Genomic DNA, 26,147 nt, shown 5'->3' on the forward strand with positions numbered 1-26,147 from the left:
TGGGTGGGCATTTTAAGATCTAACAAGTGTGTTCTAACAAGCCTTCAACATCTACACCTTAAGCTACTGTCTACAAAGAACTGAGTTAAGGAGACTCACTTTCAATTGGATTGTTCAGGGTATCGTGTTTCTTTGCCTGGGACTTTTAAAATCTACATATCTTACTGTTGCCTTAATGAAAGTGTAACGGATTAGATTAAGATGGGGATTTAGAAGTTATCATAGCAGTAATTTGTAGATATATGTATGTACTTAAAATCATTTCTTCTATTAATAAAGTTGTAATTTAGTTTGGTAATAAACCTATAAGATTTGGTGGTCTTATTACTACTGAATTCAAGGCATGCACCTCAAAATTTATACAAGTTGCAAAGCAAGTTGTGGCAGTTGTTTCAAGTTTCCCTTTGGGATTTAAACAACTCAGCAGTTACCATCGGCGGCTATGCCATAACATTGCTCTTAAACTGAGTGGCTTGCTAGGCTATTACAGCGGGCAGGCAAGAGTCAACTGCATTGCTAAGTCTGGAGTCACATGTAGGCCAGACCATGTAAGGAATGCAGATTTCCTTCCCTAAGGACATTAGTGAACCAGAAGGGTTCAATCGATGATAGTTGTTATGGTCACCATTACTGAGGCTAGCTTTATATTCCACATTTATCAATTGCATTAGTCTGGGTCTCTGCATTACTAGTCCAGTGACATTCCTGCTACACCACCCCCTCCCTTCTCTTATTATAATCTATTATTTCTAACAATTTATTTTTCATAAGCTGATTTTTCTGAACTATGTATAATTTTCACCAGTTGGACATTCCCTGTTGCTAATGGGTATTCTTACTGACAAGAGCAAACGACAAAGTTATGCAGGATCCTCAATTCAAGGGGTTTGTAAATGCTTTAAAACAACTTGCCAATGTTCCAGGGCTCCTCAAAATCTAGAACATTGCAAAGGGAGAGCTCCTGCTACTGACAGCATTTGCTGATACTAAACACTCTCCTCCTCCTCCTCCTCACCCCCTCTCTCTCTCTCTCTCTCTCTTAAAATCGCTTACCGCCACCTGTCAATCATCCGTTGCTATGGCCGTTACCCACTTAGAAAGAACAGCGGGGCCACCTGGTGGTGTAGCAACCAATGGGCAGCCACGCTCTTCCCGCCTCGGTTCGCGGCGCTCGAGCACCAGGTTTGGAAAAACGATCCTCGCGCCAGTAACGGACAATCGGGTCTGCGGCCGGATGTCCCGCCCGCCCCCCGCCCTCCCATTGGAGGATAGCTCGATTCGAATCCCAGCCCTGACCTATCTATGGTTGTCCTGGTTGCCAATCAACACACGTCACGCAGTTGACGTTATAAGTGCAGGTTGAAAGAGCGGCGGTTGTAACTATGGTGGCCGTTGATGGGGGCCGGGGAATAAAGTGTAGTTAGCGGGTCCCGGTATAGTTACTGCTGTATAATCTGCTCACCAGGGCCGCGAGTTAAACATTAGTATGAAACGGCGTTAACTTCAACGTTTGGTAAGTTCCAGTCATCTTGAGTTTTGCCGCTTCCGACCATTTAAAACCATCACGAACCCCCCCCCCCCCCGGCACCCACCCCCACTCCCCCCCCCCCCCCCCCGGTCACCCCCACCCCCCGCGGCCGCCGGTCGCCCCCGGCCCCGGTCAGGTCAGGTCATCTGGAAAATGAGTTTTTTATTACTTTGAGACTGTGTTCATCATTAATCTAGGCGCCACGTCAATGCACTGTGACTCCTTCGGGTTTGATGGTTACAGCACGAAAGGCCATTCGGCCGATCCTGTCCATGCTAGCTCTCTGAGGGAGCGGCTGACCCAGTCCCGCTCCCCTCTGTCTTTTCCCCCTTTTATCCCCGACGTGTTTTATTTTTCTTTTCAGATAGTTATCCAATTCTCTTTTTAAAAAGCCGCGGTGGACCCTGCCTCCGCCACACCGCCAGCCGGTACCTCCCGGATCCCAACCACTCGCTGTCTTTCACAACAACAACTTCTCCTTGTCCTCGCCTTTGCCATTCACTTGAAACCTGTGCCCTTTGGTTACTGATCCTCCTGCCAATGGGAACCTTTTCTCTCCACATCTACTCTGCCCAGATTTTTGTGCACCTCTGTTAAATCTCTCCACTTTCTCTCTCCAATCTATCCGTGTTACTCAAGTTCTTTAGCCCTGAGACCATTCTCATCAACCTTTTCTGCAGCCTCTCTAATGCCTTCACATCCTTCCTAAAGTGTGGCGCCCAGGATTAGACATGGTGCTCCAATCGAGGCTGAACCGGTGTTTTATAAAGGTTTATCATCACTTCCTTGCTTTTGTACTCCATGCCTCAGTTTTATAAAACCCAAGGTCTTGTATGCCTTATTCTCAACTAGACCTACTGTGTTTAATGATTTGTGTACTTATACCCTCAGGTTCCTCAGCTCCTGCACCCCCTTTAGAATTCTACACTTTATTTTGTGTCACCTTGTTTTTTCCTACCAACATGTATCACTTCACACCTGTCTCCATTAAAGTTCATTTTTCACGTGTCCATCCATTCCAGCAGAATGTCTATGTCCTCTTGACATTTTCCACTGTTCTCCTCATGGCCTGCAATACTTAAAGTTTTATGTCACCTGCAAACTTTGAAATTGTGTCCTGCAAACCCTAGTCAAGGTCATTAGTGTAGATAAGTGGTTTTAGGACTGACCTCTGGGAAGCCTTACTATCTACCTTCTTCCAGCCCAAAAAACAGCTGTTCACCAATGCCCTGTTTCCTGTCACTCAAGCAACTTTGTAGCCATGGTGCTGTTGTCTCTTTTATTCCATTGCCTTTAACTGGCTGACAAAGCACTTTAACAAAATGCTTTAAGGATATTAAAAACCCAATAATAAGTGTGATGTTGGGCAGCTAGTTCCAAGTTCTTTGTTGAATTTATAAATATTCTGGCAATCAGCTTGCACAGTTCAATGGCATTTAGCTGTGGAAACAGACCCACAAACTGTTATTCATTTGTTGCTCTCATTTTGGTTTCAAAATATACCATTCTAAAAAATAAAAGTAACTCTGTACGTATGTAATATAAGCTCATATACAATATACAAGCTCATTAGAATATTAAAAGTTACATTTTAAACTTAGTTTGCTCCCGACTGATTGTCAGTCCTGAGTATTGTAAATGTCAAGTCTAACATCTAACATTTCCCAGCGTTTACAGCTCATTTGCAAAAAAGATTCTGTGGCTGTAAGCCGAACAGGGACCAGTGAGTGGGATAGAACAGCTCAGTGTTACTTTTCTGGAGCTGGTATCCTGTCAGGCAGGTGCTGATCTGGCAGCTATCGTTTGTGATGAACTAGAACGCTGAGCACCTCTGGGCCAAGAGAGGCATCAACCAAGCTCACAGAATCACAGTGCAGAAGAGGCCCTTCGGCCCATTGAGTCTGCACCGACACGTGAGAAACCCCTGACCTACCTACCTAATCCCATTTACCAGCACTTGGCCCATAGCCTTGAATGTTATGAACGTGCCAAGTAGGCATCCAGGTACTTTTTAAAGGATGTGAGGCAACCCGCCTCCACCACCCTCCCAGGCAGTGCATTCCAGACCTTCACCACCCTCTGGGTAAAAATGTTTTTCCTCACAACCCCCCCAAACCTCCTGCCCCTCACCTTGAACTTATGCCCCCTTGTGACTGACCCTTCAATTAAGGGGAACAGCTGCTCCCCATCCACCCTGTCCATGCCCCTCATAATCTTGTACACCTCGATCAGGTCGCCCCTCAGTCTGCTCTGCTCCAACGAAAATAACCCAAGTCTATCCAACCTCTCTTCATAACTTAAATGTTTCATCCCAGGCAACATCCTGGTGAATCTCCTCTGCATCTCCTCCAGTGCAATCACATCCTTCCTATAATGTGGTGACCAGAACTGCACACAGTACTCCAGCTGTGGCCTCACTAAGGTTCTGTACAACTCCAACATGACCTCCCTGCTTTTGTAATCTATGCCTTGATTGATAAAGGCAAGTGTCCCATATGCCTTTTTCACCACCCCACTAACATGCCCCTCCACCTTCAGAGATCTATGGACACACACGCCAAGGTCTCTTAGTTCCTCAGAGCTTCCTAGTGCCATGCTGTTCATTGAATACTTCCTTGTCAAATTACTCCTTCCAAAGTGTATCATCTCACACTTTTCAGGGTTAAATTCCATCTGCCACTTGTCTGCCCATTTTACCATCCCGTCTATATCTTCCTGTAGCCCAAGACACTCAACCTCACTGTTAACCACCCGGCCAATCTTTGTGTCATCCGCAAACTTACTAATCCTACCCCCTACATAGTCATCTATGTTATTTATATAAATGACAAATAATAGGGGACCGAGCACAGATCCCTGTGGTACGCCACTGGACACTGACTTCCAGTTACTAAAGCATCCTTCTGTCATCACCCTCTGCCTCCTATAACTAAGCCAATTTTGAATTCACCTTATCAAATTACCCTGTATCCCATGTGCATTTGCCTTTATAAGTCTCCCATGTGGGACCTTGTCAAAGGCTTTGCTGAAATCCATATAAACTACATCAACTGCACTATCCTCATCTACACGCCTGGTCACCTCCTCAAAAAATTCAATCAGCTGTCTTTCTGATGATCCTGCTTTGTGCCTCTGAAACTTGAACCACACGTTCACACCACTTTCACCTAATCCACCTGAGATGGTGAACCTAGCGAACCTTCATTATATCATGTCAAATGGGAGTATATTCTTCCTTAAGTATTGAGACCAAAACTGCCCAGAGCAAGGTGTCATCTCATCAAAGCCCTCTAAAGTTGCAGCAAGACTTATTTATTCTTTCACTCTAATCCTCTTATGATGCAGGCCAACATGCCATTTGCCTTTCTAATTGCTTGCTATACCTGCATGCTAACTTTGTGTTCCTTGTACAAATTCACCCAAGACCCTCTGAACTTTAACAACTAGAAAATTCATGTTGTTTAAAACTATTGTGCTTTTCTGTTTTAACTACCAATGTGAATTATCTCACACTTCTACATATTATTTTCCATCTGCCACCTTGTTGCCCACTCACTTAACCTGTCTATAGCACTTTGGAGGCTCTGTCCTCCTGACAGCTTACATTTCCACCTAACTTCATGTTGTCAGCAAGCTTAGATGCATTGTTCTTGGGTGCATTGTTTCTAATAGCTGAGGCCCCAGCATAGATCATTATGGTACTCCAATAGTTGCAACCTGCCAACTTGAAAATGCCCTGTTTACCCCTACTGTCTTCCCTGTTAACTAACCCTCTATTTTTGCTAATATATTACCCCCAGCTCCATGTGCCCCTATCATTTGTGTGGTGCATTATTGAATTAATGAGGCTAGCTTTTTATTCCAGTTTTACGAATTAACTAAATTGGAATTTCCTAGCTGCCATGATGGGATTTGAACTCATGTCTCTGGAGCATTAACCTTGGCCTCTTAGCTACTTGTGAAGTCACGTTACTGCTATGCTACCATTTTCACTGGCACATTGAAAACTAGAAGGCAATTTGGTGGTGGTCAGCAAGAGAGATATAAAGACTACTTAACTACTGTAAAACAGACATCCATTGGGAAACCATCATGTAGTTCTGCTGGCAATTATAAAATACATGTTGCTTGATTTTCATTATAAATCATTCTATTTTCATATTTATTCAGCTTGAAGCAATATGTTCTACGTGCTTCTGGTTGGGCAATAATAATGTGTTAAATAAAAATAAGGCTTGCTTTATATTTGGATAGGCTACAGGTAATTATGCTATATTTGGCTACTGAACATTGTGTTTGGTATTTTGGAACAAATCAAAACCTTTGTACTCTATTTGCCTAAAGAAAATTATTCATTGTTTTGAAGCAAAAATATTTTAACCACAGAAATAATTACAGTTTAAGCTTGTAAAGATAGTTAGTTATATGCGTGTGACAGAATCTATGTATGCAGTTATGCTATCACATCAGTGTGAAGTAGTTTGATTTTGCTGCAGTTATATTTTTATTACCTTACACCAGTGTGAGGGAAAGTGAGATTCAGCAATTATTTAGTGATTGGGGTTCTAATGCCAGGGGAGGTTACAAGAGATAGGGTGGTGAGGCAATGGACAAATTTAAATTTGAGATTTTTTTATGAATTGAAATTCACCATCTGCCATGGTGGAATTGGAATCCTGGTCCCCAGAACATTACCCTGGGCCTCTGGAATATGAGCCCAATACCACTACGCCACCACCTCCCATAATGTTTCTACCTGGTTATGAACCAGGGGCCTTTCGCGTGTAAGGCAAACATGATAGCCACTACACTACAGAAACACTGTGTTGGACAGTGCAGACAGGGTTAATCAATTGAGACCATTTGCAGGATGGGATATTAGTAACAGGGTTTTAGATGAGCTGAGGATAATGGAAGGTGGAGTATGGAAGGCTAGCTAGGCAAGCATTGAAGTAGTTGTGTCTTGAGGTGACCAAGGCATGGATGATGGCTTCATTGGGTGGGCTGAGATAGGGATGGAGGTGGACTATGATGCACAGTGGAAGTAGGCAGTCTTTGTAGTGCAAGGCTGTTGGGTCAGATCCTCATTTCAGGATTAAATGGGAGCAGTCTCAGTAAGCCTCAGGTGGCCTATGGGAAGGGTAATGGAGTCTGTAAAGAGATACAGAGCTTGTGCTGTGAGCTAAAGATGATGGAGTCAACCTTCCTAATGCTTAGCTGAAAAGAAATTGTAGCCTATCCAGGGCTGAATTTTAGACAGAGTTAGAAGGTTTGAGAGAGATGGTGGGAGAGGTTAGAGCTAGATGTTGTCATGCTGATCTCATATCTGCAGATTATATGTTGAGAAGTATGTAGGTAAGGAAGATGGGGGGTTTGAAGGGTAATGGATTATTTGGGAGAACTTCTCAAGTGATGATGCGGAGGTAGGAAAAACTATGGGTGGTGATGCTCTGATTACAATTAGGGTAGACCATGTAGAATCAAGTGGGGGCTTCTAAACAGTCTGGGCAATGGAGACGGGGCGGTGTAGAAGGAGGGTGTTCTAAGCACAACCAAAGTTGATATGGTTATGGGAGTGCAGGAAACCCAATTGGAGAGATTTGAACAGTTTTCTTCCTCTTTGCTTTAAATTCCACTTGGGCCTTAACACCTGGTTCTCACTGCATAAGTATGCATGAAGCCAAAACCACTTTAAGTTGACAAATGTATATTAAAATATGAAAAAAGCAAGACTTGCATTTATGTAGCACTTTTCACAATCAGCAGACATCTCAAAGTGCTTTACAGCTGATGAAATACTTTTTGAAGTATAGTCACTGTTAGAATGTAGGAAACCCAGCACACAGCGCACTCCCAAGTACAGCAATATGATAACGACTAGATAAGTTTTTTATGATAATTGTGTAATAAATATTGACCAGGATACTTGGGATAAATCCCTGCTCTTCTTTGAAATAGTGTCATGGGATCTTTTACACCTACACAAGCAGTTAATGAGGGCCTCAATTTAATGTTTCAACCAAAAGATGTGCAATACTCTCAGTACATCACTAGAGTGTCAGCTTTGATTTTTTGTGCTCAGGCCCTGGTGTGGGAATTGAACCACAGGTTTAAAAAAAAAGTGCTACCAATGTGCAATAGGAGTTCAAGAATGCAAATAACTATTGTTTGTATCAATTTACAGCATTTCACAATCTTAAACTAATAATCCAATCAAAATGTTAATGTTAACATTGTTTTAAAAATTAAAATTGTTCTTGGAAGTCAGTAGGTCAGTGATGTAATTATGATTTGAATTTTAATCCAAGAATTATAAGTTTATTATATTTCTGTTAGGGTTGTTTCTCTAAATCCTCTGAAGATGTCCATGGACTTTGGCAGCGTGGCTTTGCCAACCCAACATGAGGATGAGGAGTATGACAGAGAAGATTATGAACGAGAGCAAGAGGTAACACTAATTTCTTTCCCTCCCTTACCCCTTTCCTATTTTTCATGTACAGCCCTTTCCATTCTTCATGTGCTAGGAAATTTTTTTTTAAAGTTAGATCTTTTATAATATTTTATAATGAAATGCATCAACTTTTTAAAAATTAAATTTCAAGCTTTTATTGTGGGTGTCCATCTATATTGACTGTCAAAAAGCAATGATAACGATTTGGTAAATTGTAACCATCTCTGTCGCAAAATCCTTTATTAACCCGATACACGCCTATGCTGTTAAGAAGGCTCTTGGTTGGGCATTGAAATAATACCTACTCCATTTGTCCCCTAAACTTGAATTGTTAATGATGCTTTAGTGCACCTGAGTGTAGTACTTTTTATTTCAGTGTTTGTATACTTTGTATTTAGTAAAGAATTACTAATCCATTTTATTAAAAAAAGTATATGTTGCCAGCAAATCGTGCAATGCCACTTTATCATAAACATTTAATTTTTTTGTCTGGAGGTCTGAAGCTGTCCCCATTTTGATATGACTTTTCAGATTAGCTGGCATTATTTCCTTCTGCATAAATTGTATGAACTCGGTTGTGGTTAGAGCTGGATGTTGTGCTACAATTGTTGGTGTGGAGTTGGATTTTTTTTGTGCTGTGACAAAAGCCTTTAATTTGTTGAGGTTCTTGCTTTATACCCACAGAATAGAATTGAGGTTAGTCGTATTGTGCATAAGGGCATCATGTAAGAATAAGAGTAGGGATTTGTTTGAATAATCTGTTTTTGTAACATTAGCAATTAAGTGCACTAGCAATTAAGCAAATACTCTGTGGTCCAGCAGTTTCATTATTACAAGAAAATGTTTGATTAGAAGGAAAGGGGTGTTGCTTCAGAAATGGGACCAATATTGTGAATTACATCTCAAAAGACTATTGGTAGAGGTGAGACACCTTGGTGCATATTAGTGTGGTTGTTTATTAATTCTTGTTTTGTAAACAATTTTTGTTTCATTTTAGAAGTAGTCATTCATCTTGTAGCTTTTCTCGCATAATTTTCCATATTTAGTATAGGGAATGGGTGAACCAGGTAAAGTTTTTCCTCTTCACAACAGAACAGGTGCTTTGAGTCCCTTTCTCACACAAATCTTTTATCTGTTTTACATTTTCTTCTCATTTTCCTTTTTACCTTACTGTGCTGCTGATCAGAAAGAAGCATTAAAAATCAGTTTCAATTCATTGTTGAAATTTGGCCTTAAACTTGAGGCCTTTTCATTTTACCGTGTTTCTAAGTAGCTGTTGCAATGAGAAGAATCGGTTAACAAGTACTATCTCAGGGTACTTACCAAAGATCTGGAATCTGTACAAAAGAACTAGAAGTAAAGATAATGTATACATCATTTATTATTCAAAGAAAGTGATGTTCTGGAATTAAGGTATATGTAATGAGATGCTACATTCAGGTGCTCAATCAACTACAATGTTACATTATTACAAAAATTATTTAACTCTCTTGTTCAGACACAGTGGGGGTTATTCTGATCAAAGGGTGTAAACAGTCACTAAGTCACTAATCTTGTGGAAAACATAAATACTGTCATACTGGCCAAAGCGTTTGCCAAGTGGGTGCTATACTAGTAACACATTCCTGTTTGAAAGTCTGGGTATTAGTACACAATTTGAGTCCTAATTGTTAATGACCATAGTTTGAATTAGCCAGATATCTGCAGGTTTAGCATTGCTGATGAGCCACCACTTTCGTGAAGCAGCACACGTACACTCCTTGCACCCACTTGCACTGAAGATATGGAGTGTATCATCTGCTGTGCAGCACCACATTGCAGGATAGCGCAGAGACCAACAAAGAGGGAATGAGGCACTGAAAGTCCTAGTGGAAGAAATCCAAAGGAGGCGTGTTGTCCTGTAACTACCTGGGGCAGGGGTTGGTTGGTGGGGGCGGGGGGGGAGGGCGCGGCGGTTGGTGGGAGGCACAGGAGTGGCAGGGAGAAGGACACCACCTCAACCTCCTGTGCAGCAGCTGGCGTTGTACTGTCGTGTGACCTCATTCCCTGCTCCAGAGGTGATTGTGCACATCTTCATCATTTTCTGGTTTGTCAATGAGACAGTGGTTAACACAGGTTTCACGCCATCAATCTTGTGGAAAACATAAATACTGTCATACTGGCCAAAGCGTTTGCCAAGATTCGAATTTTCTGGCAATAGAAAGTTGGCAACTACTTGTTATTGACCAAGATTGACACAGGGGCAAGTGCTACATATATTATCCTTGTGAATTCTAAGAGACATATATCCACAGCCTTGGAAGGCCATGGCAAAAACCTACCGCTGTGAAACTTTCAGTGTACAATAATTCACTAATTCCATGTGCAAGTTCCATAGCCTTGGAGTGCAAGCACAGTCAACCCTCCAGGATGTCAGATGTTCTACCTTGTGGATGCTAAAGGCCTAGAGATTGCAGGTCTACCAGCATGCCATGACCTCACACTAGTGTCAATCCATGGAATTAGTCAGACTTCATATGGCAGATCAACCTCAAACTACTACAACCACCTCAGTCATGACCTAAATTAAAATATCCGGAATGTTTCATCAAAATTGGCAGTTTCAAGGGAGCTGCAACGTTACACTTTCAGGAGGATGCAAGTCCATAAATTGGTCTGGTACAAAAAGAAACTGTGGAAAACCATCGCTGAAGGATGGACTGATTCAATTTAGCATGTTCATGAACATGTGAGACCATTTTGGGATTTGGGTGTTGCTGGCTAGGCCAGCATTTATTGCCCATCCCTAATTGCCCTTGTTCAGAGGGCACTTAAGAGTCAACCACATTGCTGTGGGCCTGGAGTCACATGTAGGCCAGACCAGGTAAGGATGGAAGATATCCTTCCCTAAAGGACATTGGTGAACCAGATGTGTTTTTATGACAATCAGCAATGGTTTCATGGTCATCACTAGACTTTTAATTCCAGATTTTTATTGAGTTCAAATTCCACCGTCTGCTGTGGAGGGATTCGAACCTGGGTCCCCAGAGTATTACCCCGGGTCTCTGGATTACTAGTCCAGCGACAATACCACTACACCATTGCCTAAATTAATTAACACATAATAAAAATAGCTAGGCAGGGGTGAAGTGTTGCGACTGCAGAATGTGGGAATTCCTGGACACCAGTGTGATCCCAGGCAAACTTGTCAGTGTCACTGACTTGAGGAGCCAAAGTTCTTCAGCTCAACCTTGAGCTGAGCTGCAGACACTGAGATGCATCAGGGAGGGGGATTTTTACCTGCTCTTTGTTCCAGGAGGAGGCCAGACCCCTTAAAATAGGGTCTTCTGATTTGGTCAGTGGTCAGGGACGGGAAGGTGTGACTGCGAGTGAGACAGGTAAGGTGATTGTGAAGGTGGAAGTGGAAGGGCCTCAGCCTTTGCAATTGTCCAGTAGACTTCAAGGTCTTGCAGCTTGGGAGGATGAACGCGGGGGCTTCAGAGTGGATGAGCGAGCTGACCATGGCACAGGAAGCCATTCAAGTGGGGGGAAGTTAATAGGAATGTAGTGGCAGTAGGCGGCAGTATAGTCAGGGAGATTGACACAATATTCTGCAGTCAAGAACATGAGTCCAGACAGTTATGTTGCCTGCCCAATGCCACAGTTCAGGACATATGCTCAGGCTGTAGAGGAACTTGTAATGGGGTGGGAAGGATCCTTGTCGTGATCACCATTGGTACCAACAACATGGGTAGAACTAGGAAAGAGGTTCTGCTTGGGGATTATGAGCAGATAAGGGTTAAATTTAAAAAAGAACAGAACCTCAAAGGTGGTACCTCTGGATTATTACCCGAGTTACAAGCAAATTAGCATAGGGTAAGTAAGATTAGAGAGTTGAATGTGTGGTTCAAAGTGTGGGAGAAATGGGCACTAGCAGCAATACTGGGGTACGTGGGAACTGTACCATTGGGACGGGCTTCTGAACTGTGCTGTGATCTGTGTTGTGGCGAGTTGAATAATTAGGGTGGTAAAGAGGCTTTAAGCTAAATAGTCAGGGGGAGGGGTCATGTGAGAGATGTGGCAAATCAAAGGGTAATACCAAGGTACTACAGCAGGGTAGTGATTTGGGTAAAGATAACCAGAGTTTTTTTTATTCATTCATGGGATATGGACTTCGCTGGCTGGGCCAGCATTTATTGCCCATCCCAAATTGCCCTTGAGAAAGTGGTGGTGAGCTTCCTTCTTGAGCTGCTATAGTCCATATGGTGTAGGTACACCCAAAGTGCTGTTAGGAAGGGAGCTCCAGGATTTTGACCCAGCGACAATGAAGGAACAGTGATATATTTCCAAGTCAGGATGGTGAGTGACTTGGAGAGGAACTTCCAGGTGGTGGTGTTCCCACCTTTTTGCTGCCCTTATCCTTCTAGATAGTAGTGGTCGTGGGTTTGAAAGGTGCTATCGAAGGAGCTTTGGTGAATTCTTGCAGTGCACCTTGTAGCTGATATACACTGCTGCTACTGTGCGTTGGTGGTGGAGGGGGGCGAATGTTTGTGGATGTGGTGCCAATCAAGCAGGCTGCTTTGTCCTGGACGGGGTAAAGCTTCTTGAGTGTTGAGGGAGCTGCACTCATCCAGGCAAGTGGGGAGTATTTCATTGCACTCCTGACTTGTGCCATGTAGATGGTGGACAGGCTTTGGGGAATCAGGAAGTGGGTTACTCATCACAGGATTCCTAGCCTCTGACCTGCTCCTGTAGCCACAGTGTTTATATGGCTGGTCCAGTTCAGTTTCTGGTCAATGGTAACCCCCAGGATGTTGATAGTGGGGGATTCAGTGATGGTAATGCCATTGAACATCAAGGGGTGATGGTTGGATTCTCTCTTGTCGGAGATGGTCACAGCCTGACACTTGTGTGGTGCAAATGTTACTTGCCACTTGTCAGCCCAAGCCTGGATATTTTCCAAGAATTGCTGCATTTGGACATGGGCTGCTTCAGTATCTGAGGAGTTGTGAATGGTGCTGAACATCGTGCAATCATCAGTGAACATCCTCACTCTGACCTTACAATGGAAGGAAGACCATTGATGAAGCAGCTGAAGATAGTTGGGCTGAGGACACTACCCTGAGGAAGTCCTGCAGTGATGTCCTGGAGCTGAGATGACTGACCTCCAACAACCACAGCCATCTTCCTTTGTGCTAGATATGACTCCAACCAGTGGAGAGTTTTCCCCCTGATTTCCATTGACTCCAGTTTTGCTAAGGCTTCTTGATGCCACACTTGGGCAAATGTGGCCTTGGTATCAAGCGCAGTCACTCTCACCTCACCTTAGGAGTTCAGCTCTTTTGTTCATGTTTGAACCAATGAGGTCAGGAGCTGAGTGGCCCTGGCGGAACTCAAACTGGGTGTGAGTGAGCAGGTTATTGCTAAGCAAGTGCCGCTTGATAGCACTGTTGATGACCCCCTTCCATTACATTACAGATGATGGAGAGTAGACTGATGGGATGATAATTGGCCGGGTTGGATTTGTCCTGCTTTTTGTGTACAGGACATACCTGGGCAATTTTCCGCATAGTTGGGTAAATGCCAGTGTTGTAGCTGTACTGGAACAGCTTGGCTAGGTGTGCGGCAAGTTCTGGAGCACGAGTCTTCAGTACTATTGTTGGAATATTGTCAGGGCCCATAACCTTTGCAGTATCTAGTGCCTTCAACCGTTTCTTGATATCGAGTGGAATGAATTAAATTGGCTGAAGACTGCCATCTGTGATGCTGGGGACCTCCGGAGGAGGCCGAGATGGATCATCCACTAGGCATTTCTCACTGAAGATTGGAGCAAATGCTTCAGCCTTATCTTTTGCACTGATGTGCTGGGCTCCTCCATCATTGAGGATGGGGATATTTGTGGAGCCTCCTCCTCCAGTGAGCTGTTTAATTGTCCACCACCATTCATGACTGGATGTGGTAGGACTGCCGTGCTTAGATCTGATCCATTGGTTGTGGGATCGCTTAGCCCTACCTATCACTTGCTGCTTATGCTGTTTGACATGCAAATAGTCCTGTGTTATAGCTTCCACCAGGTTGACACCTCATTTTTAGGTATGCCTGTTGCTGTTCCTGGCATGCCGTCCTGCACTCTTCATTGAACCAGGGTTGACGGTAATGGTAGAATGGGGGATATGCCAAGCCATGAGATTACAGATTATATTGGAGTACAATTCTGCTGCTGCTGATGGCCCACAGTGCCTCATGGATGCCCAGTCGAGTTGCAATCTATCCAGTTTAGCACGGTGGTAGTGCCACACAACACGATGGAGGATATCCTCAATGTGAGGGCGGGACTTCACCTCCATAGTGACTGTGCGGTGGTCACTCCTATCGATACATGGACAGATGCATCTGCGGCAGGCAGGTTGGTGAGGATGAGGTCAAGTATGTTTATCCCTCTTGTTGGTTCCCTCACCACCTGCTGCAGACCCAGTTTAGCAGCTATGTCATTTAGGACTCGGCCAGCTCAGCCAGTAGTGGTGTTACTGAGCCATCCTTGGTGATGGACGTTGAAGTCTCCCACCCAGAGTACATTCTGTGCCCTTGCCACCCTCAGTGCTTCCTCCAAATGGTGTTCAACATGGAGGAGCACTGATTCATCAGCTGAGAGAGGGCGGTACATGGTAATCATCAGGAGGTTTCCTTGCCCATGTTTGACCTGAAGCAATGAGACTTAATGGGGCCTGGAGTCGATGTTGAGGACTCCCAGAGCAACTCCCTCCCGACTGTATACCATTGTGACGCCATCTCTGCTGGGCTGTCTTGCCAGTGGAACAGGACACCTGCTCCAGGGATGGGGGTGTTTCTGGGACATTATCTGTAAGGTATGGTTCCGTGAGGATGACTTATGTCAGACTGTTGCTGACTAGTGTGTGAGACAGCTCTCCCAATTTTGGCACTGGCTCCCAGATGTTAGTAAGGAGGACTTGCAGGGTTGACAGGGCTGAGATTGCCGTTGTCGTCTCCGATGCCTAGGTTGATGCCAGGTGGTCCGTCCGGTTTCATTACTTTTTTGTGACTTGTAGCAGTTTGTTCAAACTGAATGGCTTGTTAGGGCATGTAACAGTCAACCACGTTGCTGTGGGTCTGGAGTCACGTGTAGGCTAGACTGAGTAAGGACGGCAGATTTCCTTCCCTAAAGGAAGGAAGTGTACCAGATGGGTTTTTACAACAATCGCCATTGGTTCCATGGTCATCATTAGGCTTCCAGATTTTTTATTGAATTCAAATACCACCATCTGCTGTCGCAGGAACCCGGGTCCCCAGAGCATTACCCTGGGTCCCTGGGTTACTAGTCTAGCAACAGTACCACGATGCCATTACCTCCCCACAAGTGTAGCAGGAAGGGACAGAGTGTGCAAACTTGCACCAGCAGATAAGCCCAAAGATTGCAAAAATGTTAAAAGGCATAGTTCAAGGCTTTGAATCTGAATGAGCCCAGCATTTGTAACAAAATGGATGAATTTTAGCACAGATAGAGATAAATATGTATGACCTGATAGACATCACAGAGAAATGGTTGCAGGGTGACCAAGGCTGGGACTTGAATATTGAAGGGTATTTGACATTTTGAAAAGATAAACTGGGCAAAAGTGGGCTAGCTCTGTTCATTAAGGATATAGTTAGTACAACGGTGAGAGATGACCCTAGCTTAAAGGAGCAAGATGTAGAACCAGTTTGGGTAGAGATAAGAAATAGTAAAGGTAAGGGGTCACATATGCGTGTAGTTTATAGGTCCCCTAATAGTAGTTACACTGTAGGCCAGAGTACATAAAGAAATAAATGGGCTGTGTAAGAAAGGTAAGACACTAATCATGAGTAACTTTAATCTCGGACGAAACAGATTGGCAAATATAGTCTGGTAATAGTTCATAAAGTGTATACGGGACAATTTCTTAGAACAGTATGTTTTAGAGCCAATCAAGGAGCGGGCTGTTCTAGACCTGATTTTGAGCAATAAAGCAGGATTAATCATTAATCCCTATGGTAAAGGAACCTTTAGATGACAGTGATCGTAATGTGATAAAATTTTATGTTCAGTTTGAAGTGGTGAAGTGTGGGTCTAAGACTAGTGTTTTAAACCTGAGTAAAGGTAATTATAAGTACATGAAAGCAGAGCTAGATAAAGTGAACTGGGAAACTAAAAAGGTAGGACAGTAAAGATACAGTGGCAGACTTTCAAGGTGATATTTAGTAACACTCAACAAAGATTTATCCCAGTAAGAAAGAAAGGCTGTTTGAGAAGAATGCATCATCTGTGGTTGAATAAAAAAGTTAAGGACGTATCAAATTGAAAGAAACACTGTACAAATCTGCAAAGGTTAGTGGTAGTCTTGAAGATTGGTCAGATTTAAAGAACCAGCAAAGAATGACTTCAGAAAGAAGAATATGAGAGAAAGTTAGCTAGTAATATAAAAACAGGCAGTAAGTGTTTCTACAAGTATTTAAAAAGAAAGAGTAGCTAAAGCTTGTATTGATTCCCTAGACAGTGTCTAGGGAATTGATAATGGAAAACCAGGAAATGGTGGAGGCGTTGAACAGGTATTTTGTGTCTGTGTTCACTGTAGAAGACTTAGAAAACTTCCCAAAGATACTTAAAAAATCAAGAAGTTAATGGAAGGGATGAACTTAAAACAATCACCATCACCAGGGAAAAGGTGCTGGGAAAACTATTACATTTAAAATCAGACAAATCCCATGGACCAGATAGCCTGCATCCTAGGGTCTTAAAATAAATGTCTGCAGAGATAGATGCATTGGTTATAATCTTCCAAAATTCCTTAGATTTTGGAAGAGTCCCAGTGGATTTGAAAATAGCTAATGTAACACCTTTGTTCAAGAAAGGAGGGAGACAGAAAGCAGGAAACTACAGGCCAGTTAGCCTGACATCTGTAATATGGAAATTGCTGGAATCCATTATCAAGGAGGTTATAGCAGGATACTTGGAAAATCATAATGTGATCAGGCACAGTCAACATGGCTTTGTGAAAGGAAATTGTGTTTAATCTATTAGTTTTTTTTTGAAGAAGTAGCAAGCAGTAGCAAAGGGCATTTGATAAGGTGCCACATCAAAGGTTGCTACATAAGATAAGAGAACATGGTGTAGGGGGTAACATTAGCATGGATAAAGAATTGGTTAGCTAACAGGAAGCAGTGTAGGGATAAATGGGTCTTTTTCGGGTTGGCAAGTTATAACTAGAGTGCCACAGGGTTCTGTGCTGGGGCCTCAATTATTTACAATCTACATCAATGACTTGGATGAAGGGACTGAATGCATGGTAGATAAATTTGCTGATGACACCAAGATGGGTAGGAAAGTAAATTACAAAGGGATTAGGCAGGTTAAGTGGAATGAGCAAACATTGGCAGATGGGAGTATAATGTGGGAATATGTGAACTTGTCCAGTTTGGCAGGAAGAATGGAAAAGCAACATATTATTTAAATAGGGAGCGATTGCAGAACTTTGTGGTACAGAAGGATCTGGGTGACCTGGTACATGAATGACACACAGTTAGTAACCAAGTACAGCAAGTGATTTAGAAAGACAAATGGAATGTTGGTGTTTATTGCAAGAGGAACGGAATATAAAAATAGGGACGCTTTTACTGCAGCTGTACTGGACATTGGTGGGACCACATTTGGAATACTGTGTAGTTTGGTCTTATTTGAAACTAAAGATATAATTGTGTTAGAAGCAGTACAGAGAAGGTTCAGTCAAATCATTTCTTGGATGAAAGGCTTATCCAATGAAGGAAGGTTAAATGGGTTAGGCCGATACCCATTGGAGTTGAGAAGAATGAGAATTAATCTTATTGAAACATTTAAGATCCTGATGGGACTTGATAGGGTAGAGACTGGGAGGATGTTTCCACTTGTGGAGGGGGGAGGGTACAGTTTAAGAATAAGGGGTTTCCCTTTTAGATGAAAGGAGAAATGTTTTCTCTCAAAGGGTCATTATTCTGCGGAAGAGAATTCCACAGAATAGAGCAGTGGAGGCTGGGTCATTGAATTTATTCAAGGCAGAGTTAGACAGATTCTTGATAGACAAGAGAGTCAAGGGTTATGGGGGCAGACCGGAAAGTAAGTTGCGACCACAATCAGATCAGCCATGATCTTATTGAATGGTGGAGCAGGCTTGATGGGCTGAATAGCCAACTCCTAAGTCCTATGTTCCTAGGCTTGAAATCCACATCAGTGCTATATGTGTTCCAAATAGTTGGTTGTCATTAAAGGGTGTTGCCACCAAAATGCCGTTTAGCTCCTTAATGAGCACTAGCAGGCATCTTAAGTGGCAATCAGCTCCTTAACCTCTGCACGACATTCCTAGATTAAATTTCTCTGCCTTGCGTGAAATGTGGGTTTCGGCTTGGGACTCTATCTTTGCCACCTTGAAGGATCTTTAGTGCTGCAGAAAATCATCCCCACTGTTGAAATCCAAATAAATTGGGAGATGATGTGGATTTCAGTTTTCACAGTAACTTGTTAGGCTCACTTGTTTAACATTATATTTCAATGCATATGCTTTCAAAATTGCAAGCTTCAATTTATTCCCCTCCTGTGTTGGGTGAAAAGATTTTTGTAATCTTTTTAAAATTATTATGATGGTGTTTACTATTTCTGAGCCCTTCCTGCTCTTTGCGACTTAAGTATAGTATTAGATGTCACAAAGGTACACTGAATGTAAAGTTAATTGTTTCTTGTACAGAACTATCTTAAAATCATGGTGTCTGAAAATAATAATTGTAGTTGATATTTAAGGGTAAGTTGTTCAATTTGCTATTCCTGACAAATAACATAGATCTGTAGTGGAAAACTATGTACCACCACCAAATGGGAAAATCTCTTTAATCCCCATTTTAGAGCTGTTTCCTATCTCCTCTAGAGCCTATGGAGCAAGAACAAATAGTTAATAAAATGAGAAGTAGGAGTATTTGTTTTTTCCTTTGAGAGAAAATCCTTGTTTAGTGTTAATTTTATGCAAAATTGTGTGTCGATATGATGTGGCCTGTGTTTTCTAGGGACTGGATTGAGAACACCCAAGTTCTTTTCATGTATGGCCCTTATGGTCAGAGTGACTCCGGTCCAGATTGGATTTGAACCTTGACACCAGGGGTGAAGATAGAATATGCTAGTCAATTGCACCAGCCTGTTTTGAAGAATTGCAATTTCCTCCAACAAATTGAAGCACAGCTGATGCACAAAATCCACACCAATGTAGGAGGAGGGTCACTCAAGTTGAGGCTATGACATTGTTAGCATTGTGGAGGAAGTTTTGCACATAGCTGCACAATGGTTAGGAAAGCTTTATGTGGGCAATGGATGCATATTAAAAAAAATTACGTTCTAAACAGTGAGGTGGAAATTAGAAATGGTGTCTGTGTGATTGAAGTAACATTTTATTATTTGCTCATACTTTATTCTCAGCTGCACCAGTTACTGTTGACTGGTCTTCCAGATGACATGCTAGAGGACAGCAGAGACAATTCTTCTCCAGAACTGAATTACACTGGCTGTAATGTCACTAACGGGTAAGAAAAAAACTTTTCTTATAGACTTCACATGCAATTCTATGTAATTGGTGGGGAGTAGTAGTACAGTAGATAGTATTTCACTGGGTATAATTATGAAGGGGAGGAAGAGAAATAAGTGATAATTGTCAAGGAATATATCGACCAAAGATGCAGCCTAATAAAATGCAATCTATTGAAATTCATTCTGACATCAATATAAATATTGATTACAGTATTTTAAGCCTGAATATTTTATTTAAAGATGTGATTGCTCAATCCATAGAGAGTGCAATGTCTTACAATGGGGACATGTTAATTTCAGGAAAAAGGCCTCAGAGTGTCCTCTGCTTAGGAATTGATCAGATCCCTTCAAACTGTGCCCTTCTAAAATACACTTCTTAATTGGGTTTGTTACAGTACTGCATATGCATGCATAATTGATCAGGGCTCAGGATAAATACACTGTACTAATTGTAATTGGGTTGCTACACCAGAGCAGTGAATTGTTAAATTTGATCATCACGTTGCTGCATTGTGCAAGATCTAGGGTGGGATGAAAGTTTTAAAGCAGATGCTCCATGATCTATGTTTTTCTGAATGAGAAGGTAAAGAAAGGAACAGCTTGGAGAAGGCAAGCAGAAGAGGAATGACAGAACATCGTCATTTACCTCAGGCTGAATCTAGCCAATATATTCTCTGCTCTAGATTACGAGGGGTTGGTTGAAGCTTCATTTCTGGAGGCTGTTTCCGACAACCATTTTCCCAGGGATCATTAACTTTTCTCGTTTTCAAAGCCTCTTCAAAATCTGCCTATTCATTCATGTGTCTTTGGTCAGCTATTATAACTTCAAATTAAGTGGCAAACTGATCCCCCACCTTTGCTTTCTGTGCATGTGCAGCTGCAGCTGTGCGTGGGGTGGGCTGCTGGCCTGAAGGCTTTGATGTATCAGAAGATAAGCTATGTTTGAAATGTTAAATAGACAAACATGGGTGAAGTTTTAGAATGTGAGGTGTAAAGGAACATTTGCATTTTTAAATAAACCAGACTAGCTTGAATTCAAAGGAGGGGTGAAATGTTTCACCTAGCCAGGAGAAGTTAAAAAGTGTGTTTATTTTCCCCTAAGATTACTGGTAAGATTGGTACTGTGATAGATTTTTATTATTAGAGAGGTAAAGTCCAAAGACATAATGAAGCAACGGGAATTTGCATTCAAAGGGGAAAATATGTATAAAGAAGAGAAACAAAAACAAAAATAGCTGGAAAAACTCAGCAGGTCTGACAGCATCTGCGGAGAGGAATACAGTTAACGTTTCAAATCCATATGACTCTTCATCAGAACTGAATGAAGGACTCGAAACGTTAACTGTATTCCTCTCTGCAGATGCTGTCAGACCTGCTGAGTTTTTCCAGCTATTTTTGTTTTTGTTTCAGATTTCCAGCATCCGCAGTATTTTGCTTTTATAAAGGAGAGAAGGCTGTGTGCAAGGGAAAGCATTCTAAGATCAAACAAGTGTGAAAGCCTCCAGCCTCTCTACCCAAACTGCTGTCTGCAAGAACTGAAGTTAAGAAAACTCACTTTGATAAAAGCAAAAAACTGCGGATGCTGGAAATCCAAAACAAAAACAGAAACAGAAATACCTGGAAAAACCAAATCTCCACCTATTACTGGCTGCTTGTCCCAACAACCACTCCCCCCACACTTAAACCAGCTTATATTTCACCCCTTTCCTATTCAAACTCACTTTGAATTTGACTGCTCAGGGTATCATGTTACTTTGCCTGGGTCTTTTAAAACCTGTGTTTCAACAGAAGTGTAACTGGGAGTTAGATTAATTAGGGGAGCTAGGAGATATCATAGTAGTAATTTGTAGACCTATGTACGTGCTTAACATTATTTCTTTTATTAATAAATGTTTAATTTAGTTTTGTGAAAACCCTCTAAGCCTCGGTGACTCTCTTACTGAATTCAAAGCCCACACCTCAAAATAAATCAAGTTTCCCTCTGGGGTTTGAGCAGCTTAGCATTTACCACCTGCTGTGCCATAATGTCCTGCAGTACCTTGGCCCAGATCTTCCCAGGTCTACTACAGATAGTCAGAGACCCTCAAAGTCCTAACACGCTAACTCTGTGGGACTTGCCCAGGAAGTTTGAACCTCTGATGACTTCAGACAGTTCCAACTTACTTCCTGGATAGTTAGCCAGGAATTGTTAGACAGAAAAATCCTAGTCTAACTCCTGAGTAACTATACAAGTGATCCCCGTCCCCCAACTGACCTGACCTCACTGCCCAACTCCCCACTTAACCCCCGACTTGACCTGTCTGGACCCTACCACCTGACACCCACTCTCACTCCTCCCCCCCCCAACCCAACTAATACCCTTGTGTCGGGGGTGAAAATCATGTAATTGCATATAAATAAGGGTCTGAGTCTTCTGAGAAACTGGCACTCAGCTCCTACTTTTTTTGCACCATGCCAGAGCTCCGCATTTCTGGCCAGAACCTCCAACCTGGCTTCACCTGACGCAACCTCAACCCCTGACACAACTTCACCCCCTGACTCGACCCAACCAACCCCTACCCCTTGCCCACCTTACATCCAGTCTACTCCCTTACCTTCTTACCATTCCTCTCTTCCCCCCCATTTACTCACCCTTACATACTTATCATCTTTCTGTAGCTTTTCAAAAAGCTTTGGGGCATTTAAACACACTACTTGCCAGAATATGGCAGCTAGTGCCTTAAAAAAGGGGGTGTGGCTTGTTTTTCCCTGATGATCAGGCCGGACCATTTCAGCTAATCGCCACATTTCTGGAGAAGCCAGATTGGAGGTTCTGGCCAGAAATGTGGAGCCCTGGCATGGTGCAAAAAAAAGGAGGAGCTGAGTGCCAATTGACAGTTTCCCAGAAGATTCAGGCCCTTATTTATGTGCAATTACACAATTTGCACCATGACACAAGCATACTAATGCACAAACCATTTTATCATTTCAGCTGTTGCAGACAGTGAAAGTTAATAAATCAGTTAAATGCACATTAAACATATCACTGGAGGAGGAGGCTCCACAAATATCCCCATCCTCAATGATGGAAGAGCCCAGCACATCAGTGCAAAAGGAAAGGATAAGCATTCACAACAATCTTCAGCCAGAAATGCCGAGTGGGTGATCCATCTCAGCCTCCTCCAGAGGTCCCAGTATCACAGATGCTAGTCTTCAGCTAATTCGATTCACTCCATGTTATCGAGAAATGGCTGAAGGCACTAGATATTGCAAAGGCTATGAGGCCTGACAATATTCTGGCAATAGCACTGAAGACTTGTGCTCCAGAACTTGCCTTTTCCCTAGCCAAGCTGTTCTGGTACAGCTACAACACAGGCATCTACCTGGGAATGTGGAAAATTGCCCAGGTATGGCCTGTACACAAAAGCAGGCCCAATCCAACCCAGTCAATTACCGCCCCATTAATCTACTCTCAATCAGTAAAGTGGTAAAAGGTGTCATCAACAGTGCTATCAAGTGCCACTTGCTTAGCAATAACCTCACTGACACTCAGTTGGGTTCTGCCAGGGTCACTTAGCTTCAGACCTCATTAGTGACTTGGTTCAAATATAGACAAAAGAGCTGAACTTCAGAGGCAAGATGAGTGACAGCCCTCGACACCAAGGTAGCATTTGACTGAGTGTGGCATCAAGGAGTCCTAGCAAAACTGGAGTCAATGGAAATCAGGATGAAAACTCTCCACTGGTTGGAGTCATATCTAGCACATAGGAAGATGGTTGTGGTTGTTGGAGGTCAATCATCTCAGTTCCAGAACACCACTGCAGGAGTTCCTCAGGGTAGTGTCCTAGGCCTAACCATCTTCAGCTGCTTCATCAATGACCTTCCTTACATCATAAGGTTAGAAATGGGAATGTTCGCTGATGATTGCACAATGTTCAGCACCATTTGCGACTCCTTGGACACTGAAGCAGTCCATGTCCAAATGCAGCAAGACTTGGGCAATATCCAGATTTGGGCAAGTAACATTTGCACCACACAAGTGCCAGGCAATAACCATTTCCAACAAGAGACAATCTAACCATCTCCCCTTGACATTCACTTGAATTGTCATCGCCTGAATACTCCATCATCATCATCCTGGGGCTTACCATTGACCAAAAACCGAACTGGACCAGCCATATAAATACTGTGGCTACAAGAGCAGGTCAGAAGCTAGGAATCCTGTGATGAGTAACTCACCACCTGACTCCCCAAAGCCTGTCCACCATCTACAAGGCACAAGTCAGGAATGCGATGGAATACTCTCTGCTTGCCTGGATGTGCGCAGCTCCATCAACACTCAAAGCTTGACACCATCCAGGACAAAGCAGCCTGCTTGATTGGCACCCCTTCTACAAATACTCACTTCCTCCACCACCGATGAACAATGGCAGCAGTGTGTACTCTCTACAAGATGCACTGCAGAAACTCACCAAGGCTCCTTAGGCAGCACCTTCCAAACCCACGAGCGCTACTATCCAGCAGGACAAGGGCAGCAGATACCTGGGAACAGCACTACCTAGAAGTTCCGCTCCAAACCATTCACTATCCTGACTTGGAAATATATTGTCATTCCTTCACTGTCACTGGGTCAAAATCCTGGAATTCCCTCCCTAGTATATTTGCCATTGAGGGAGTGCAGCGAAGTTCACCAGACTAATTCCTAGGATGGCAGGATTGTCATTTGAGGAGAGATTGGGCTGACTGGGCCTGTATTCACTGGAGTTTAGAAGAATGAGAGAGGATCTCATTGAAACATATAAAATTCTGACCGGGTTGGACAGACTGGATGCAGGAATGATGTTTCCTCTGGTTGGGGGGAGCTAGAACAAGGGGTCACAATCTCAGGATAGGCCACTTAGGACTGAGATGAGGAGAATTTTCTTCCACACGTTCACCACCCTCTGAGTAAATTCTCTACCACAGAGGGCTGTGGAGGCCAGGTCACTGAATATATTTAAGAAAGAAATAGATAGATTTCTAGACTCTAAAGGCATCAAGGGGTGTATGGGGAGAGAGCAGGAGTATGGCATTGAGATGGAAGATCGGCCATGAATGAATGGCGCAGCAGGTTCAAAGGGCCGAATGATCTACGCCTGTTTCTAGTTTCTATGTTTCTAATTGCACTATGGGTGTACCTACATGACAAGTACTAGGGTGGTTCAAGAAGGCAGCTCACCACTACCTTCTCAAGGGCAATTAGGGATGGCCAATAAATGCTGGCCTAGCCAGCGACACCCACATCCCATAAATGAATAAAATAAAGCAAAAGTGATGCATGTTCACTGCAGCATTGGTCTTTCATATTTTTGTTTTTTCATAAAATACAGTGAAGGGAAATTTCTATGCTTTTACATTCCTGGAAAGTCAATATCTGTTTTTAATACTGCTGCTCTAGCAGTGTCACTTTGATGCCACCATGTGCTGCTGTTGTGCCATATGAGTGCTGCACTTAAAATAATAGGGATGAAGCTTTATTTAGATTATTGTCTAAATTGACAGCCTGTATTGGCTGAAAATATTAGCTATGCTTGTTATATTTAACTTCTTGTCATTATCTTGTAGAGGTCAACAAACCTGGGAACAGAAGGGAGATTGGAATGAACAGGAAGTAAGCAACACTCCAAGGGATAAAGATAGTTATTCCACTGAATATCCAGTACACAATGGACAGAATGGAGTGAGTTGTTTATTTTTGGTGGATTTGTATGTATTTTAATGTGCTAAATATAAAAATTCTGGATCTAGTTATAAGGCCTTTATTCTTTATAAATGCTATATATTGGCACTGTACAAATCTGCAATACGTAATGTATGCAAACAAGGTTGTGACAAAATTCTGACTTGTGGCTGAGAATGTAAATCTTTTCTTGGTGTGCCTAAGCTGCCAAGTAGTAATGCAGAGATGCTCTGTATGCATTAGATGGTTTTGTATCTGTATTTTCAGGATGCAGCACTGTGGTTCCCCTCATAATAATTGGCATTTGTTGATAATTGCAGTAGAAATTCTATACTTGAATCTAATTTCCAAATTATCCCAAATATATTTTATGGGTAGGACTACAATGAAGATTTTGCACATGATCAATGCCAGAGGGACTATGTGTACAAAGCTGAAGATGAACAAGTGAAAGATCATGAGCGTCAGGCTGAGAATGAGTCACTTCTCGATGGGTGGAATCAGAATCGCAAAGATGAGCATCGATACATGTATGAAAACAAGGGTTACAGATTCCCCTGTATGGAGGCTAATGTGGATGCTATTGATGAGCACTATATTAATGAGAAAATCTGTGATTCAGACCATTACCAACTGCGTAATTCTCACACTCAGCCAGCAAGTTATCATGGTTACATTAGTGGACTGGCAAATCGTAATGGACAAAATGAAGAGTTCCATGACCAATTGGGGAAAATACCAGATTACTCACCAAGTCAAAGGGACCAACGAGAATGTTTGCAGGTAGCTCATTTCTCAAACATCTTGTTCATTAATTTAGTTGGTGCTTTTTAGATTAGTTCATGTTTGATTTGTAACTGAGGCCTAGTCACATCTCATAATAAACTTAATTATAGCAGAGGTACGAAAACAAATG

General features: G+C 42.6%; 1 protein-coding gene and 1 non-coding gene across 8 annotated transcripts in view; one reads left to right on the forward strand and one right to left on the reverse strand.

Moving 5' to 3' along the window:
• The first annotated feature begins 1,336 nt into the window (after positions 1–1,336).
• Positions 1,337–26,147, forward strand: part of cep152 (centrosomal protein 152) — a 95,390-nt gene continuing 70,579 nt past the window's right edge. For 3 of the 7 annotated variants that reach the window (XM_078530289.1, XM_078530292.1, XM_078530290.1), the window contains exons 1-5: positions 1,349–1,513; positions 7,865–7,976; positions 19,426–19,529; positions 25,117–25,231; positions 25,610–26,014. In XM_078530289.1, coding sequence (XP_078386415.1) covers positions 7,890–7,976; positions 19,426–19,529; positions 25,117–25,231; positions 25,610–26,014 — 711 coding nt within the window. In that variant the 5' untranslated portion in view covers positions 1,349–1,513; positions 7,865–7,889. Of the gene's footprint in view, positions 1,514–7,864; positions 7,977–19,425; positions 19,530–25,116; positions 25,232–25,609; positions 26,015–26,147 lie in introns of all 7 variants that reach the window. The other 4 variants (XM_078530291.1, XM_078530293.1, XM_078530294.1 and 1 more) reach the window with 2 other exon arrangements.
• trnav-uac (transfer RNA valine (anticodon UAC)) lies at positions 6,276–6,348 on the reverse strand. Its single transcript has one exon. It is a non-coding gene; the product is annotated as a tRNA-Val (tRNA).

The sequence above is a fragment of the Cetorhinus maximus genome, chromosome 26 (assembly GCF_964194155.1).
Source record: "Cetorhinus maximus chromosome 26, sCetMax3.hap1.1, whole genome shotgun sequence".
Taxonomy (NCBI): Eukaryota; Metazoa; Chordata; class Chondrichthyes; order Lamniformes; family Cetorhinidae; genus Cetorhinus; species Cetorhinus maximus.